This window comes from Cynoglossus semilaevis, chromosome 3, assembly GCF_000523025.1.
Source record: "Cynoglossus semilaevis isolate Cse_v1.0 chromosome 3, Cse_v1.0, whole genome shotgun sequence".
Taxonomy (NCBI): domain Eukaryota; kingdom Metazoa; phylum Chordata; class Actinopteri; order Pleuronectiformes; family Cynoglossidae; genus Cynoglossus; species Cynoglossus semilaevis.
In genome coordinates this window covers 13,872,386-13,889,038 of record NC_024309.1, presented here as the reverse complement: position 1 = coordinate 13,889,038, position 16,653 = coordinate 13,872,386, and the positions used below count along the sequence as shown (strand labels likewise).

General features: G+C 42.5%; 3 protein-coding genes across 3 annotated transcripts in view; all 3 read left to right on the top strand.

Annotated features, from left to right (window-relative positions):
* LOC103377432 (collagen alpha-1(XVIII) chain-like) overlaps nt 1–12,842 on the top strand; it is a 13,079-nt gene extending 237 nt beyond the window's left edge. Inside the window, exons 2-42 of the mRNA XM_017031425.1 lie at nt 6–52; nt 1,214–1,288; nt 1,512–1,604; nt 1,688–1,847; nt 2,240–2,271; nt 2,353–2,514; nt 2,610–2,636; nt 2,817–2,879; nt 2,985–3,065; nt 3,167–3,217; nt 3,305–3,439; nt 3,650–3,724; nt 4,417–4,470; nt 4,851–4,886; nt 4,982–5,125; nt 5,208–5,264; nt 5,352–5,378; nt 5,462–5,506; nt 5,727–5,789; nt 5,896–5,931; nt 6,020–6,103; nt 6,224–6,280; nt 6,603–6,665; nt 6,753–6,842; nt 6,980–7,015; nt 7,097–7,150; nt 7,479–7,535; nt 7,637–7,696; nt 8,617–8,703; nt 8,876–8,903; nt 9,002–9,070; nt 9,172–9,197; nt 9,354–9,452; nt 9,531–9,678; nt 9,764–9,834; nt 10,004–10,132; nt 10,324–10,371; nt 10,465–10,527; nt 10,736–10,933; nt 11,021–11,136; nt 11,217–12,842. Coding sequence (XP_016886914.1) covers nt 6–52; nt 1,214–1,288; nt 1,512–1,604; nt 1,688–1,847; nt 2,240–2,271; nt 2,353–2,514; nt 2,610–2,636; nt 2,817–2,879; nt 2,985–3,065; nt 3,167–3,217; nt 3,305–3,439; nt 3,650–3,724; nt 4,417–4,470; nt 4,851–4,886; nt 4,982–5,125; nt 5,208–5,264; nt 5,352–5,378; nt 5,462–5,506; nt 5,727–5,789; nt 5,896–5,931; nt 6,020–6,103; nt 6,224–6,280; nt 6,603–6,665; nt 6,753–6,842; nt 6,980–7,015; nt 7,097–7,150; nt 7,479–7,535; nt 7,637–7,696; nt 8,617–8,703; nt 8,876–8,903; nt 9,002–9,070; nt 9,172–9,197; nt 9,354–9,452; nt 9,531–9,678; nt 9,764–9,834; nt 10,004–10,132; nt 10,324–10,371; nt 10,465–10,527; nt 10,736–10,933; nt 11,021–11,136; nt 11,217–11,418 — 3,248 coding nt within the window. The 3' untranslated portion in view covers nt 11,419–12,842. The remainder of the gene's footprint in view (nt 1–5; nt 53–1,213; nt 1,289–1,511; nt 1,605–1,687; nt 1,848–2,239; nt 2,272–2,352; nt 2,515–2,609; nt 2,637–2,816; nt 2,880–2,984; nt 3,066–3,166; nt 3,218–3,304; nt 3,440–3,649; nt 3,725–4,416; nt 4,471–4,850; nt 4,887–4,981; nt 5,126–5,207; nt 5,265–5,351; nt 5,379–5,461; nt 5,507–5,726; nt 5,790–5,895; nt 5,932–6,019; nt 6,104–6,223; nt 6,281–6,602; nt 6,666–6,752; nt 6,843–6,979; nt 7,016–7,096; nt 7,151–7,478; nt 7,536–7,636; nt 7,697–8,616; nt 8,704–8,875; nt 8,904–9,001; nt 9,071–9,171; nt 9,198–9,353; nt 9,453–9,530; nt 9,679–9,763; nt 9,835–10,003; nt 10,133–10,323; nt 10,372–10,464; nt 10,528–10,735; nt 10,934–11,020; nt 11,137–11,216) is intronic.
* A 119-nt stretch (nt 12,843–12,961) lies between these two features.
* LOC103377433 (apolipoprotein D-like) lies at nt 12,962–14,235 on the top strand. Its single transcript, XM_008308245.3, has 5 exons — nt 12,962–13,132; nt 13,231–13,335; nt 13,418–13,539; nt 13,665–13,753; nt 13,893–14,235. The coding sequence occupies exons 1-5, from the start codon at nt 13,118–13,120 to the stop codon at nt 14,135–14,137; spliced, it is 576 nt and encodes a 191-aa protein (XP_008306467.1). The 5' UTR covers nt 12,962–13,117; the 3' UTR covers nt 14,138–14,235.
* A 152-nt stretch (nt 14,236–14,387) lies between these two features.
* LOC103377434 (gamma-glutamyl hydrolase-like) overlaps nt 14,388–16,653 on the top strand; it is a 3,285-nt gene continuing 1,019 nt past the window's right edge. The window contains 7 exon segments of the mRNA XM_025054759.1: nt 14,388–14,969; nt 15,326–15,434; nt 15,791–15,841; nt 15,957–16,041; nt 16,146–16,284; nt 16,618–16,651; nt 16,653. The exon segment at nt 16,653 is cut by the window's right edge and continues 66 nt beyond it. Coding sequence (XP_024910527.1) covers nt 14,885–14,969; nt 15,326–15,434; nt 15,791–15,841; nt 15,957–16,041; nt 16,146–16,284; nt 16,618–16,651; nt 16,653 — 504 coding nt within the window. The 5' untranslated portion in view covers nt 14,388–14,884.

Genomic DNA, 16,653 nt, shown 5'->3' with positions numbered 1-16,653 from the left:
CTCAGGAATATTTGTTGGGAATGCTGGAGGAACGGGACTGACCCGGTTTGTGGTGAGTATTCACTCAGATTGACCGACGTGTTTATAAATAAATGTGATATTTAATAGCTGTTGTATACACGGGCTGGACCTCCATTGTTTGAGTGAAGGGTTAAGGGTTTGATTCCAGAGAAAGTTTGTTGTTATAACGGCGTTACAGCCGTGTGATGGAGTGGAATCTGGGCGTCTGTCTGATGATTGGACGGACTGAACATCTTTTCTCAACCCTACATGGGGTTTGTGAGAGAGGTGCAGCTGGTGGTCTGATGGGTTCACAGAGGTGGTGGTGATGGGAACAGAACAGAATGTCTGTATGTGTTTAACAGCGAGGCCTCATAAATGACACCTAACGTGTGATTTACTGAAGTGGATCAAATCCCACAGACTCATCTGGATCAGTTTACACTGAGAGTAAAACTGTCAGATCTGGAATGAAAAAGACGTTGGTTCTATTCTCTGTACATCTGTTCATATAGAAGTGAGGATAAATCACAGGGTTGTTTGTTTTTCACTCAGACTCTGGTCGAGATGTGAGCTGTGAACCCTCTGTTACTGAAAGGTCACATGACCTCCCTGTGGTTGGGATGAAGAAAATTCACATAAATTATAATGAGCTATAATTTGTCAGGTTCGAAAATAAAAACTACTTCCATATTAATAATCAATAAAACATTGACAAACTCTTTTTAAAAAAAAAAAAATTGTTTCCTGATCCACTAAATTTAAGGCTGTATGTATTAATGTATTATATTAACATGAATGTATTCATCCACTGAGAGCCTCTGCTGCTGCTTTGGTTACAGCATTTTCCACAACAAGACACAGACACAGACACACAACTGTTCCCCACAAACATTTAAACGTGACGTGAAGTTCTCTGACCGGTGACGCTGCAGAACGATCGGTGGAACAACCAGAACAGTAACCAGACCGAACTGTCTCCACACACACACACACACACACACACCGTGGGACACCCTCTTAACAGTTATCAGTGAACGTCTACAACCGTAGATGAAAGGATCAAACTGATTATTGTCACAAATCTCAAACATCAGGTGACGTTGATCTGATCCATGATCTCACGTCAAAGTCACAGCTGACTGGAACACACACACACACACACCCTCTTAACTACTCCACTCTTCTTCATCTTCTCCTCTTCTGTGTCCAGGGCTCCATCCAACAGCTGCTGCTCAAATCTGACGTCACGGCTCCTGACGACCAGTGTGAGGAGGACGATCCTTATGTGAGTGTCAACACACATACACACATAGATGAACACTAACCCAACATTTCTGGAAAAAAAATAAAAAAGTTCAAAACTTACAAAACCTACATAAATTGCTCCCTCTAGTGGTGAGTACAGGTGGAATCTCCCATTAGGTTGAGTGTGGATTTTTTTTTATTATTAAGTCTCTTTGTCGTCGTTCCTATTTCCTCTCCATGTTTATTCCTTGTTTTTCCTGCAGGCGTCTGGATTTGGCAGCGGTGACGCGGAGTATGACGACACTGATGATGGAGAAGAAGTGAAGAAAGTGGTGGAGGAGAGAGTGTTTACTGTGGTGTGTGTCCTAACACACACACACACACATAGACACGTACATGTACGTTTACATTTTTTTCTCATTGTGTGCTCTTCTTGTAGCCCCCCCTAGAGTTAGACCCCACCTATAGCACCCCAGTCCAAGCTCCACCAACCGAGATGCCCGTTGGCAGTGATGATGAAGACTATGGAGACGCAGAGGAGGCGTCTGGACATGAGGAGAAGAGGGAGAAGGAGGAGGAGGCGCCCACCACAGCTACAGGTACTGAACAGGACGTCACTGTTAAAGAGTTACAATGTAAACGAGTGTAGAAAATGTTATTTCAATAATCCTGATATAAACTTGATGGATGGAGCCAGAACTTTTTTAATTCAAATTAATTTGTTTTTCAAATTTTGACTCAGCCCTTCACTAGAGGGCGCCAGAGCAATTCAGGGGGAGGCGCAAGAAGGCTTTTTAATGTTTGCCGTTTAACAGGTCTGCTGTACACGAAAACACTGAAGCATGATGTGTTAAAGACAAGCAGCCAGCAGATGGTGCTATGAGGCAGTTTAATTGTGACTTATTTCTTTTCAGATATTGCTTCATACATGTTTGACTGTTTCCTGTGTGATTGTTTCAAACGAATGTGTAAAAATGTTTCTGTGTCACAGGTCGATCAGGCATCCTCTCCAGTGTCTTTACTGTGAGTTTTTATTTTCTATCAGTGAACGGATTTCTGTCGCCTGATCTCACATCAACGATTTAATAAATCTGTTCGTCTCAGGGTCCTCCTGGTGCTAGAGGTTATCCTGGTCCCCCTGGTCCACGTGGACCGCCTGGACCTGCGGGAAAGGCTGCAACTGATGGGAGACCTGGACCTGAGGGGCCGCAGGGGCCACAGGGACGAATGGGTCTCCCTGGAACTTCAGGAAAGGACGGACAGCTGGTGAGACATCAACAGATAGAAGGAAAAACAACAACATATGAAGAGAAGAAAAAACAACAACAAACGTTTCCTTCATTTTCTTCTCCTGTCTCCAGGGCAGTAAAGGTGAACCTGGGCTGCAGGTAAATGTTTTTTCCAGGCCTGGAAATGTATTCAGTCTGTATTTAAATGTCTCCAGGGAAAGGTTATTCAGGAATGAGGAACGTAGTTGTACCTGGATGAACGGTCTGTGTGGAACATGATACGAGAACACAAATCTGTCTCTGCATTTCTGACGCAGAAATATGAATGTTCTTTTCCAGGGCGTACCTGGGGTTCAAGGAATTCCAGGACTTCAGGGTGAACCTGGTCCTCAGGGAGAGAAGGTAAATTCTAAAATGAATCTGGAAAATATAAAATATTTATTTTTCCTGAAGACAATAAAAAAACTCACATGTCAGAGACTGAGTCTTCCATGATGTGTTCCTCAGGGGGACGCAGGCATTGGATTACCAGGACCTCCAGGTCCTCAAGGACCTCCTGGACCTGTAGGAAAACTTTCCCTTTATTCTGTAAGTTTAACAGTTTTTGTGCCGTTTATTTAAACAACAGTTTAATGAGTGAAGGTTTTTGAGGAACCTCATGGATCACTGACTGTCCCATTTCTATCCAGGAGGGGTCAGGATACAGTGACTTTGATGGTGATGTAGAGGGGCTGATCCGGGTGGGTCCAATTTATTTATTCTGTCTGCATTAATTCACTTTTTTTCCATGATTCATTAACATTGTGACTTTTACTTTTTAAATCCAGGGGCCTCCAGGACCTCCAGGCCCTCCAGGTCGACCAGGGCCTCCAGGAAACTCCACAGCGGGCGTCTTGTCTGGACCCCCAGGGGCCCCTGGGAAAAATGGAATAGATGGACAGAGAGGAGAACCAGGTCTCCCTGTGAGTTTTATTTATTTTTATTTGACCAACTTTACTGAACATTAAAAGAACAACAGTGTAAAAAAATACTTTTACAAACAAAAAGTCTCCCTGCAGAAAACTCTTACTTTTTGTTTATTTTTTTAAATTAATCTTTAACCGTGATCATCACTTGATGGCGCTCTTTAGTCTTCAGATCCGTTCCTCCTCTGATGTAACTTCTGTTTCCAGGTGATTGGGGAGTGGTTTAGTGGTTCTGGTTCTGGTTCTGCCTTTGGTTCTGGTTTTGACTCAGGGACTGGTGAGGTATTAACATTTGGTCCCCTGAAAGTCAAGGGACTGAAAAGACAGAATTTCCCCGACTGTCCTTAAAACAGACCATGGATCTGAACTGGACATTTTGTCTCTTAGACGTCAACAAAACAATGTGACAAAATGTCGAAACTTTAAACTTAGCCAAAACATACATAGCTACGGGCTAGCAGAGATACTTTAGAGTTAGTTCAGAAAAATATTGGCTAAACTAATGTTTTTGTTATAAAAAGATTCTCCCACAATATAGCTAGTCAAAGTTAGTCATTAGAGGTAGTTGTTAGCCTAGAAAAAGCTTAAACTTGTCCCAAAATATAGATAGCTAAAGGTTAGCAAATTAGATAAATGTTAGTTTAGACAAAGATAAAAGTTGATAAAAAGTTAATAAAGGTACCAGCTGTCCTGATCTTTCTGGTCACTTCCGCCTTCATTTGCAGACTGCAAATCTTTAGCATGATTTTGGGCAGAAGCTAAAGAAAGATCTTGTCAACATGGTCTGAGCTTCAGCTGCTGTTCAGGGAAATGTGTCTTTTCCTCATGAGAAACTCACATCACAGGCTTTTACTAACTGTGAATGAATTCACATAAACAATCTTTAATACTGCTCAGCTTTGACCTCTTGACCTTATGGCACGGGTACTTTTTTAATTCTTTCAGTGAATGAACTTTATTTGTTTATGTTCCAGGGAATCAACGGCAAAGACGGAGAACCAGGATCCACAGGAGCAAAGGGAGAACAGGTGATGATGTCGGTTCATGATAGTCATGAAAAGAAATATAGACGTTACACAAATTATATTTGTGTAACAAAGTGGTTCCTAATCTCAGTACATTACCATTAGCGGCACTTTGGGGCCCTCTGGTGGTAAAGCAGTGGAACTGATTCTCACTACGACTGTCTGACCTGTGCTGCTGTATTTTAACTGTTTGTTTACTGTATTTTCCGCAGTTTAAAAAGTTACTGTTCTATTTATAATATTAGACAATTATCAGGAGAAAACTTTTGACAAATTAAGAAATAAAAGTTCAGGGATTTCTAGACCAGAAAGTCAGAGCTGCAGTCTTTCAGAGGCTGAGGTTCTATTGTCACTTAAAGTTTTATTTTTCTTTTCACCAACAGGGGGCTCCTGGTGTGGCTGGACAAACAGGACCAAAGGTGACAGATCAGATGTCGGGCTGAATCCTCACTTTAGTCCAATTTAACCTGTTTGTTTTTATTTTCTTGTTTACATCTAACCTGTGTTGCTTTAGGGAGATCAGGGACATCCAGGTATTCCAGGTCTTCAAGGCTCACAAGGTGTAGAAGGACAGACCGGCCCCAGGGGTCCACCTGGTCTACCTGGTCCTCCTGGGCGTCCAGGACTGCCTGGAAGTGGCCTCATGTTGGACTTTGAGGTAAAAATCTTTTGACTTTTGAACCAGGGTCTGTTCCAGGACCTGTTCCAGGATCTCACCTTGTGATCTTCTTCTACTGCAGGACATGGAAGGTTCTGGTGTGCTCAATGGGTTTGGTCCATTCTCCAAAGGTCAACAGGTACAGAACAGCCGTCGGCTTCAACCCAGAAGGTTTTCAGTTTCGATCAGCTTCAAATAACACTGAGATATTACTGTTGTTATACAGGGACAGCCTGGAGTTCCAGGACTGAAGGTAAGGGTTCTGAACCAGAGTGAACGGAAGTTTGGTTTGTCTGAGTAAACGTTCACATTTTTTCTCTTTGCCTCTTGTTGCAGGGTAAAAGTGGTTTGCCAGGAATTCCAGGAACTCCAGGACAAAAGGTGTGTCCGCCAGTTTTTGTTTCTGCATCCATGGAATCAGAATCTGTGATTCAATAAAAGCCAAGTTCAGTAAAGTCAAGAGACCCTGGTCTCCAGACACAGGGCTTCTCATTTCACCAGCTGTTCAATGAGAATCCATACATTTTTATATTTAGTCATCGTTTCTGCAGGAACCCAAACTGAGCTGTGAAAACACAAACACTTTCTCATTCTTCTGCAGGGGGATACTGGGTTTCCAGGAACTCCAGGATTACCAGGTCTTAATGGAAAAAATGGGACAGAGGTGAGAACTTTATATTTTTATACGTCATTCTAAGACAGTCTCTATCAGTCTGTACCTGACAGAGAATACCGGACCAGTTTTTACTAATGACTCTGTTGGTCTGTAGGGACCAAAGGGCGACAGAGGAGACCCGGGACTGAAGGTAACACCATCAGGAAAGGATGAAGGTGGACATGGATTAGAACCTTGAAGCACATTTGTGACTTTGAAGGTCAAAATGTGTGTTTCAGGGAGAACCAGGACGAGATGGAGTTGGACTTCCAGGCCCTCCAGGACCACCTGGACCAGCAGGACCCGTTATCAACCTCCAGGAGGTGAGAAGAGCAGCTGTAACCCGGCGGTCATGGTTTATGGACAGAAACCTTCACTTTGTTGTCTTCACGGTGCCTTCATGGACCTAAGAAAACACAGTAAAGTTCTCGTCTCTCCTGCAGCTTCTTCTCAACGACACTGACGGCGTCTTCAACTTCTCAGAACCTCATGCATTAATGGTGAGTAAAAAGCTGACTGCAGTGCTTGGCTGTACCACCAGGAGTTTTTTTTTGTCAGTACAAAATAGTAAGAAGTGTGACAGCTTCTTGTTACCGCCAGGTGTCAGTAATGTGCCAAATAAATAATTTACCCCACGGATGTCAAACTCCCAGCCAAACAGGATTAACAGTTGTCCAAGTCTGGACAAAAAACCACATGTTCTTTAAGATCTTGTGGGCCACATAAAATGAGGTGGCAGGCCAGATTTGTTTCGCGGGCCTTGAGTTTGTCGATCATGTCCAAGTCAGACCCCTGTTTTTCTCACATTTTTGCTCTGTCCAGGGAATACAGGGTCCAAAAGGAGACATTGGTTCTCCAGGTATTCAAGGACCTCCAGGACTTAAGGTTAGTGTTCTGGAACTAGAGAAATATATTTTTTATCTACATCTGGATTTTCTTTTATGGTTGACTTTGTGGTTTTTTTACCTGCAGGGTGAAAAAGGTGAACCTGGAATAATTAAGACCTCAGACGGAACCTTGGTGTCAGGACTTCCTGGTCCAGCTGGACCTAGAGGAGTGAAGGTCCTTAAACCCTTTTAACCTCTGCGTTGTTTATTCCACACCATGTTTGTCACTGTTCAAAAAAACGATTTTTTGTTTTTTTATGAAACTTCATCAAAGTGCCTGTAGGTGTCAGTAAAACCTGTCTGTGTTTACAGGGAGACCTGGGTTTGCCTGGACCTTCTGGTGTTCAGGTGGGTATGAAAGCAGTGACTTTTCTCTTCACTGGTCACAGTAGCTGAACTGAACTGACTTCACTGGTGTGTTTCTGACAGGGACCTGTGGGACCTCAAGGAACCAAAGGAGAGCTGGGTCTTCCTGGACGGCCGGTAAGAACCATCGACATGACCAGAACCAGGGAAAAAACCCGACAAAGACAAAGACACTCCTCTTCAAGTCTTATTTTAGACATTTGAGACAAAAACGAAGTGACGCAAAAAACAGAAGCTGATAATCAGGCTGAGAAAAAGTAAAAAGTTCCGCAGGGCCAACCTTAGAGGGCGCTGAAGGGCCTTTTTTTACTAGGGGGAAAAAATACAAGAAATTGCGACAAATTGTGTTGGAGAAATACGATGAAAAAATATTTAAGGGGATTAATTGTATCAAAGTCACTTTTCTGTCATGAGGTGTTTGGTTGATGTGTCTGCGTCTGCTCAGGGTCGTGCAGGTGTGATGGGATCAAAGGGTGAGAAAGGAGATTCAGGGGGACTGCAGGTGAGTCGGGGTGACGTCAGGAGCTTCTGTGATTCAGTTAAACTAAAGAAGAGAATTTTCTCACTCTGAGCTCGTTCTGCTCTTCTGTCCTGGATGTTCAGGGACCTCCTGGTCGTCCTGGACCACCAGGCCGTCCAGGAATCTTCAACTGCCCTAAAGGGGTAAGACACACACACACACACACACACACACATACATTTATACAGTTTTTTTTCCTGAGGTTATTTGGGTTAAAAAAAAACCAAACTTGGTAAATGCTCACGGTCTCCTCTCCTCTCCTGGTGTCTGAAGACAGTTTTTCCCGTCCCTCCGAGACCCCACTGCAAAATGGCTGTAAGTTCAGGTCTACAGTGGGTTTTTTCACAAAGTCTTCAGACCACATTTAATATTTTAAACCTTTCTGATAAAAAAACTGTTACTAGTACTGTTGTGAAACTAGTAATACTAGGATTATTACAAAAAAAAAAACCCAGAAAGGTCAAATAAATGGGTCTGATTCTTTATGAAGTCACTGTAAACAAAACGGTTTCAGCATGAACTGGTCAATAACTTTAATCACAGCTTGTGGTGAAGAAAAAAATATTATTTTCACTTTTTTTCATAGAATTTTATTCATTTTTTCACGTTTACTTTCATCAAAACACATTAACGTGAAAAAAACATTGAAAAACATTAAACAGATGTTTGATCCACCCCCAGGTGGTCTGTAGGAGTACTGCAGGGTGGTGGTGATATGTTATTGTAGATTTTTATATTTCATACTTTATATTGAAATATATTTATACTGACTGTACTTTTATAAATAGTACCAGGCACTGTTTGATATAAGACAGGGATCTGTGCTTCATCGATCCAAACACTGGCTCTGGTCCCTTACATGGGCCGTGAGAGTGGGTTTTTTTCATTTATATTCATATTTTTTTCTTCATTACAAGATGAGTTAATCCAGAGGATTAACTGAGCCGTGGAGACGGTTTTAACTTCCACACGTCCATCCTAACTCCCATGATGCCTGGGTGTTTGTTCACTTCGTCTTTGTCTCCCCACTAAAGTGCATGTTCACTAACACTGTGCCACACAGATGGGTTTGAGGTCCACTCCTTCATTCTCATGCATGCTTCACATGGAATCTGGGAAACTGAAGGCTCGCTGTCACAAACCTACTGAGGTAGTTTTACTAAACTCCACCGTAATCTGATAATCTGATAATCTGCTGCTGCATGTCGGTGTCAGTAAAATCCCATAATGGACTAACATCCTAAATCTGTGTGAGTAACATTTGTCCTCTGACATGGTCATCATCACTCACTGCTGTTCCTGTTCTTGTCAAATGACTGCAGCTCAATCCCAATGGAACCATCTCTGCCGGTAGGTTGATTCTATAATCCCGTCCTGACGGAGTCACATCGGTCACTGAATGATGTCCGACCAGTTTTAACGTAAAGGAATGTTTCTGTGTCTCCAAGGCAACTGTCAGACTGGAGCTAAGGGGGAGAAGGGCGAGCGGGGTCTTCCTGGGATGCCGGCTCCACCAGGTGAGTCCTACTGGTCAACATCATTATTACTCTTTTAAATATATGTTCAAATATTTAGTTCAGAGAAAATCTCTAAATGATTGTATTTTTCTTTGTTCCAGCAACATATTTTCACAGAGGAATTTCGGTAAGTGTTTGGACCAAATATGACCCCCAGGGAGTTGCATTACTGCCACCTAGTGGCTCTATTTTACAATGAGCCTCTGAAATGTTGTTACTACAGCTTTGATTTACCTTCAACCAGTGTGTGTGTGTGTGTGTTTGTGTTTGTGTTTGATCACAGTTGCCTGTCGGTGAGCAGGGAGTCAAAGGACAGAAAGGAGAAAAGGGTGAGACTGGTTCTCCAGGATTACCTGGAATTCCTGGAAGACAAGGACTGATGGTGAGTCCCAGTTCCACAGATACAGAACCGACATGAACAGAAGCCGAGACTGAAAAACATCACCCTGACATGTTTCAGGGTCCAAAGGGAGAATCAGGTGTCGGTCATCCAGGACTTCCTGGGTATCAGGGCGTACCTGGACTTCCAGGCATTGGTAGACCAGGTCCTCCTGGCCTCCCTGGACCACCGGGGCCTCCGGGACTTCCTGCCTCCAGATATGGCTCAGGTATTGATCTATTATTTGTCATGTCAGAACCATGAAGTTCTACTTGGACTTTAATCAACCACTTTAACGACCTCCATGTCTGCAGTGAGCATTGCTGGACCTGCGGGACCTCCAGGACCTCCAGGACCCCCTGGAACCTCAGGAAATTTTGGATCTGTGAGTTCATTGGTTTTGCCTGAAGATGCATAAACTGCTAAATGCTAAACTTTTGGTTTTGTTTGCATATTTTTTGTTAGTTATATGAATGAATTTAATTGAAATGTTTTGTAATAATTTTGGGCAGAATGACAGTATATTATGTGCAATTTTATTTTTATTTTTTTAGCTAAAAACCTTTCCGAGCCGTGAGAGCATGATGCAGCAGACCGTCAGAGACGCTGAAGGAACTTTGACCTACGTCACAGACACAGGAAGTCTCTTTCTCAAGGTTTCACAGGGATGGAAAGAGATTCAGGTAAAAAAAAAAGAAGAGAAAAAGTGAGTGATGTTCCGGAACATTCAGGGATGGCGGGTCTTTCTGTAATGTCCACTCTACTCTGACCACAGGTGTGAATGTTAGTGTGAATGCTTGTTTGTCTCATCATGATACATGTACCAGTAGAGGGAGGTCTTTCTGACTGGACTTTTTTTCTCCCGTCCTCACAGCTGGGCAGCCTGATCTACCTTTCCACAAACATCATCCCCCAGGACCAGGTCTGTGTCCGTGACGTCATTGGTAAAAAAAAAAAAAAGATTAAAATCTGTAAACAGTAGTTGTAAGAAAACTTTGTGTGTTTGTTCTGTCAGCCTGACGTGGCCTATCAGGTCAGAGGAGACACGGTGAAGAGACTCCCCTCAGTCAGTAACAGGGTGAGTTCACGAGAACACAAACGAGAGGAAACATAAAAGTTAAAGGAGTGACATTCAGTTAAAGTTATTATTTATTAATTACTTATTTGAGCCCAGCCCTGCTCCCTGCTCCCTCCTCACACTGTGTTGTCACATCATTACAGATTTCTGTTGTTTGTTTCCGTCTCCATGTGCTGAATGTTCTGGGTTCTCCATCTCCTCCGTCCAGCTGAACCTGGTGGCTCTGAACCAGCCTCACTCTGGAGACATGTTGGGCCTGGACATGGCGGACAGGATGTGCTACGAGCAGGCCAAAGCCATGGGTTTAGCCACCAATTACAGAGCCTTCATCTCCTCCCACAGACAGGACCTGGTCCATGTGGTCTACCCCAACTTCAGGGACACGCTTCCTGTCACTAACCTGAGGGTAGGTCCGCTCTGAGGCTCCGACACCGACCTTTAACCTTCACATCAGTTTTAAAGCTTCAGTCATGGCTTGTTGATCTTCCTGCAGGGAGAGGTGATGTTCTGGAGCTGGAAGTCCATCTTCAACGGAGACGGAGCTCCACTTAACTCCAGGATTCCCATCTACTCCTTTGACGGTCGCGATGTGTTAGCTGACCCGTTCTGGTCCGTAGATCTGGTCCGATTCGTTTTTTTGTTCTTCACTACAGTCGTGATGTTCTTACATGTTCTGTTTTTTCCACCAGGCCTCAGAAGAACATTTGGCACGGGTCTAACAGCAGAGGTTACCGTGTGTTAGACAAACACTGTGAGACGTGGGCTACGGACCATGTTTCTGTTATGGGCCAGTCGTCCAAGTTGACCTCAGGTCTACTCCTGGGTCAGCAGACCAGGAGCTGCTCCAATGAATTCATCGTCCTCTGCATCGAGACCCATAAGAGCGCTTAAGTCCACGTTGAACCAGTATGAACCAATAAGTCCCTAAACCACTCCACTTTGTGACCCAAGTGGGCCACATTCACTGTCCAACACTCTGGGATGAAAAAGATTTATATTTTTTTTCCCTTTTCACTTCTTTGGTGCTTTGTTAAATGTCTCTGTGTTTTTTTGTTTTTCTGAGATCACAGAACCGTCTTTAAATCCTTGTTTTATCAGTGGGATGAAGAGAAATGTGGGTTGGATGAAAACAGGACACATTCTGAGTCTGAATCCCAGAAAAGTCTTCACATTGTGGTTCGGATGAGCGTAGGCTGTGGCGCCTCTTTCTGTTATTGTCTTTTTATTCTTTAAAAGACTGAAAGCAAAGACCCAGAGGTTGAGAACCACAAAGTGGTCTGGCCCAATGATAGGCAAAACAACTACCACCGATAGGCTGACATTTGGTCTCAAGGATGTGGGCTACGTCATGGCCAGAACATAAACCAAAGCCCTCCTGGCTCCATGTTGGATCAGATAAAACCATTCAGGCCAGAAGAATGTGGCCCACTGTCTGGACTCCATACTACAGACCAGATGTGGGCCACATTCTAGATATCAGGTGTTAGCCAATGAAGACTCTTCCTGTCTGGGCCACGACTCCACAAAACATGTCCAGAGTTGCAATTTAAAAAAAAAAATCAAATTGAAGAGAAATTTAGACCAAATTTTTTTACATACAAATTTTTTGGTTTTTTGAAGCCAACGTTTCCACCAAAGTTCTTTTTCGTTGCACTGTACCTTTTTTTTCTTTTACTAAAGAATCAGTTTTAGATTCAAAGCTTTTTTCCATTTGAATGTTTTTTATTTAATTTTTTTTTTATAAACCCTGTTCTTTTCACTCCCTCGCAGCTCATTTTTCTTCATGGACTATTTATTTTACATCCAGTTTATTATTTATGTCATCACAAGCACATAACATGAAAACAAGTGATGAAATTTAAGAATGTAATTTATCCTGCCGTGTTTGTAAAGTGACTGTTTTTATTTTCTCACTTTTTTGCCAGATTTTTTTTTTGTTTTGTTTTTTAGTTTTCACTAGATTTTGTATTTTTAGAAAGTTTTTGGAGAATGTTGACAAAGTCGAACAGGATCCACTTTAGTCCAAGGGAGCAGAAAACCACACTTGAGAGTGAAAGAAAAGAAAAACAAAGCAAAACAATGCAAGACAGCAGTTGAATTTTCACAGGCAAAAAGTGAGAGCACATGATTTTGTATGAGCGTTGGTGCTTTGTTGAATAAAGTGTTTTTTTTCTTTTCATAAGACATTTTGTTTTTATCCTTCATCAAACATTCACTCACCGACAGGCTTAAAAGCAGAGGCTCCGTTTCGTTGTATCCTTGTGTTACAATAACAATAAAGACTATGAGTTTCATATCATACCAGAAAAATTGGAGTAGACAGAAAAACAAACAGAGCTAGAAACTGGAATATTGATACCAAAAGAAAAGGTAGAACTTAAAAAAAAGTAAATGTAGGTGGTTTCAGCTGCGACTGTCTGAGGGCAAAGGTTTTGTCAACAGAAACTACTTTTATCTCTTGGGACACCGAACGTCGTGTTTTGTTTTTCTTTGTTTTGTCTGGGACAAAAATCTGACAAAGGTCAGTTTGTTTAAGACAAACGTGGAGCGTGGACCTTCACTGGACCCTGGATATCAGTGACAGCTGAACATGTGCAACTTCCAGGTACTGATTTGTTACTGTTTTCATCAAAGTTTTTTATTTATTTTTTTTAACACTGAAACCAGTTGTGACTGACCCTCTCCATGGTTCTTGTTGTGCAGGTCCTGGTCGTGTTGTCAGTGACGCTGGCTGCAGCTGAAGGTCAGACCTTCCACCTCGGCTCCTGCCCTCGACCTTCAGTTCAGGAGAATTTGAACGTTTCACAGGTGAAACATGTTTTTTCCCGAAGAATAAATCAAATAAATCACCGCTGCCTCAGACTAACTCCTCACCCGTCCCTGTTTCCAGTACATGGGAGTCTGGTATGAGATCGAAAAGCTTCCAGCAGCATTTGAAAGAGGAAAGTGCGTCCAGGCGTCGTACTCTCTCCTCAGTGATGGAACGGTCAACGTCTACAACTCTGAGATTCTGTAAGGATTTTTACTGCAGAAAATGCATCTGTTCATTATTGTTTCTCCAACAATTAATTATTTCTTTTGGTCTTTGGTTCTATGAACCGTGTTCTGTGTTTTTTGTTTGTTTGTTTTGTTCTCAGCTCTGACGGGACGGTAAATTCAATCCAAGGTGTGGCTAAAGTTAAGGATCCTTCTCAGCCTGCCGTCCTCAGTGTCAGCTTCTTTAAAGGTAAAATCCAAAGTGCTCACTGTTATATTATATATTTCGACTTCTCTCATCTCCAGCCTCATTTCTTTTAGCTTTAAAAAGGACCCAAACAACCCCTTCACTAACTCATCCTTTAACAGCCAATCATCTGTGATTCCAGGTTTTCCAAGTTCACCCTACATGGTGCTGTCCACAGATTACCACTCCTACTCTCTGGTCTACTCCTGCAGCCAATACTTTGGTCTTTTCCACGTCGACTTTGCCTGGATCCTGGCTCGAACTCCAGCTCTGACCGCGGACGTCATCGGCAGGTTACATGAAGATCTGGCCACCTCCGCAGCTGCTGTGGACGCGAAGCAGCTGATCGTCACCGACCAGACCGGCTGTGACATCATCATCAACTGACCACTCCTCACTGCCACTTTTGAAAGCGGTGATTGAAGGATCAAAAGCTTCTCCCTGCTTCCCGTCAGAGGGAAAATAAATTGAGTGTGTTGAGAGAAGTTTAAGCTTTTTCTGATTTTTCAACACAAAATAACCCCCCTCCCACACCTCCCATTGCCAACCCCTCCAACAACAAATTCTGTCCTAGGCCTGTTAGATTTTTCTGGTTTTGGAAAATTCCTGTGTACTCTACCTCCAACAGTTCAGGATAAAAATATTTGTTGACTAAATATAATAAGTGCACAGTTTAAAAAATAAACAAGGTATGATAATAAATTATGTCATGTATAAAATGTTTATACACAATAAAATATTAATTAATGATGCCAATAGTAATAACGCCACGATATTATTATTATTATTATTATTAAGGCAAAGGGTACGAGGTCGTAAAATTAATTTTAACGTAAACGGTCGAGGGTCGAACCAGACGATTGTGACGTAGATGTTCTCATTTCTCGTCTCCCCAAAACACCCGTGGGGTCACGTGACCACTCAACGGCTAAAAACACCGGAAGACACGCAGCGGAACTTAAGCTCCGCACTGTAACCGTACAGTGGGGCAGCGGACTTTGAACAGAGACACATCCGGCCTGGTCACTTACTCAGACGGAAGGACCGAGATTGGTTTCGACATTTCGATATGATTTTATTTTTTTAATTTTTAATGATAATTCGAGTGACTGCCCTGAGGCAGACAAACAAATCATGATTCAGATTTGTTTTTTATTCTTATTTGTTTCTTCGTTTCCATGTTTTTCTTTCGCAGAAGGAAATGAAAATCCCGTCGTTGGTGAGTTGGTGTTTTCATTTCTCTGTTTTCACTGTGGTTTTTAGTTTAAAATAAAATAAAAAACAGTGTAACAACTTCAGAAACAGCAGGAACTCTGATTTTTCTGACATTAATGTCCAGATTTACACTCGAGATTGAGAGGGAACGTGGGATTTCTCACTTTCTCACCAGAAGTTTCATGTTTTGCTTTAATTTTCAGAATTAAATATCTTCAACTCAAAACTCCCCAGAATGTTCAAATTAAAAGTTTTAAACCTGTGCAGATTTCTGATATTTGAATGAATTGAAACACTGAACTTCAGTCGATCGATAATATTGATCATCCTGACTATTGACAAATGGTGTTGTTCCCAAAGGTGTCCTGTCTCAGCAATCACGGTACGCCAAGGGAAATGATCCGGCCTACATTGCCGCCTCTTATGTGAAGTATCTGGAGTCTGCAGGAGCCAAAGTGGTTCCTGTCCTGTGAGTCTGGTTCTTTTTCTCTCTCACTGGGAATCAAACCGGGGACCAGAAGAGATCAATTCAAATCCTCACTGGTCGAAACTGACAGTTTCTGATTTAAGTCAAGTCAGTTTTGATTCGTATAAATCACATCTGTCCCGCTGGACTTCACAGGGAGCGGGTTATTAGAGAGGGAGAAGAATGTTGACAGTGTTTTCTGTCCATGAACTGCTAGATTTTTTATTTTATTAACAATAGTTATTATTGAAAACGATGACAGTGTCACGGAGAGAGAAGGAGAAGAGTGTGTGTTTGTGTGTGTGTAGGCACGGAGCTGTGATAAAGTTCTAATTTCTGATTGTGTTCCTGTGTCACAGGGTCGATCGACCTCTGGCAGAATACAAGAAACTCTTCAACTCCATTAACGGGTGAGGACTGGAAAACACAACCTGTTGTTGAGGCACCAACTTATGGCCCAGTCGTGGGCCGTAGGCCAAGATGTTTTTGAATGAATTTTCTCTGCGTGTGTGTTGATCTGTTCAGGATCCTGTTTCCTGGTGGATCTGCTGACCTTTTCTCCTCCAGCTACCAGAGGGCAGCAAAGATCTTCTATGAACTGGCCATTGATGTAAAAGGGATTTTTTTTAGAAAAAAAAACAACAACAACAACTTAGTTTCGTGTTTCTGTTGGTTTGTACGAGGTGACATCCAGGATTCATTGATCTTTTTCAGGCAAACAACAGAGGCGACTACTTCCCTATTTGGGGTACGTGTCTGGGATTTGAACAGCTGTCCGTACTGACCAGTAATGAGACCAGATTGACGAGGACCAACACCACGGGTTTGCCAATGGTTCTCAACTTCACCCAGGGTGAGAGTTTTCAGTTGTAACGATTCACTCAACTCACAATTATCACACAGTACTGTGTCAAATCCCATCACCGACTGAACTGGTCTGTGAACCTCATCCACTGACGCTGTTCTCTTCAATAACAGAAGAGATCAATAAAATAATGAATGTTTAACAAAGCTGCTGGTGCGGCGATAGACGACCGTTTGAATCCGTTACGGTGACAGACTGGCGCTGCCTCTGGTTTGTTCTGTGAGGCGTTCGTGTTCCTGGTGTGAAAAACATAAATTTAAAATGGACTGAAGCAAATTTTAGAGTTTACATCTGTTAAAAACAGTTCTCCTGTTGTTGTAGATGCTGCGAACAGTAAACTGTTCAAGGACTTTCCTG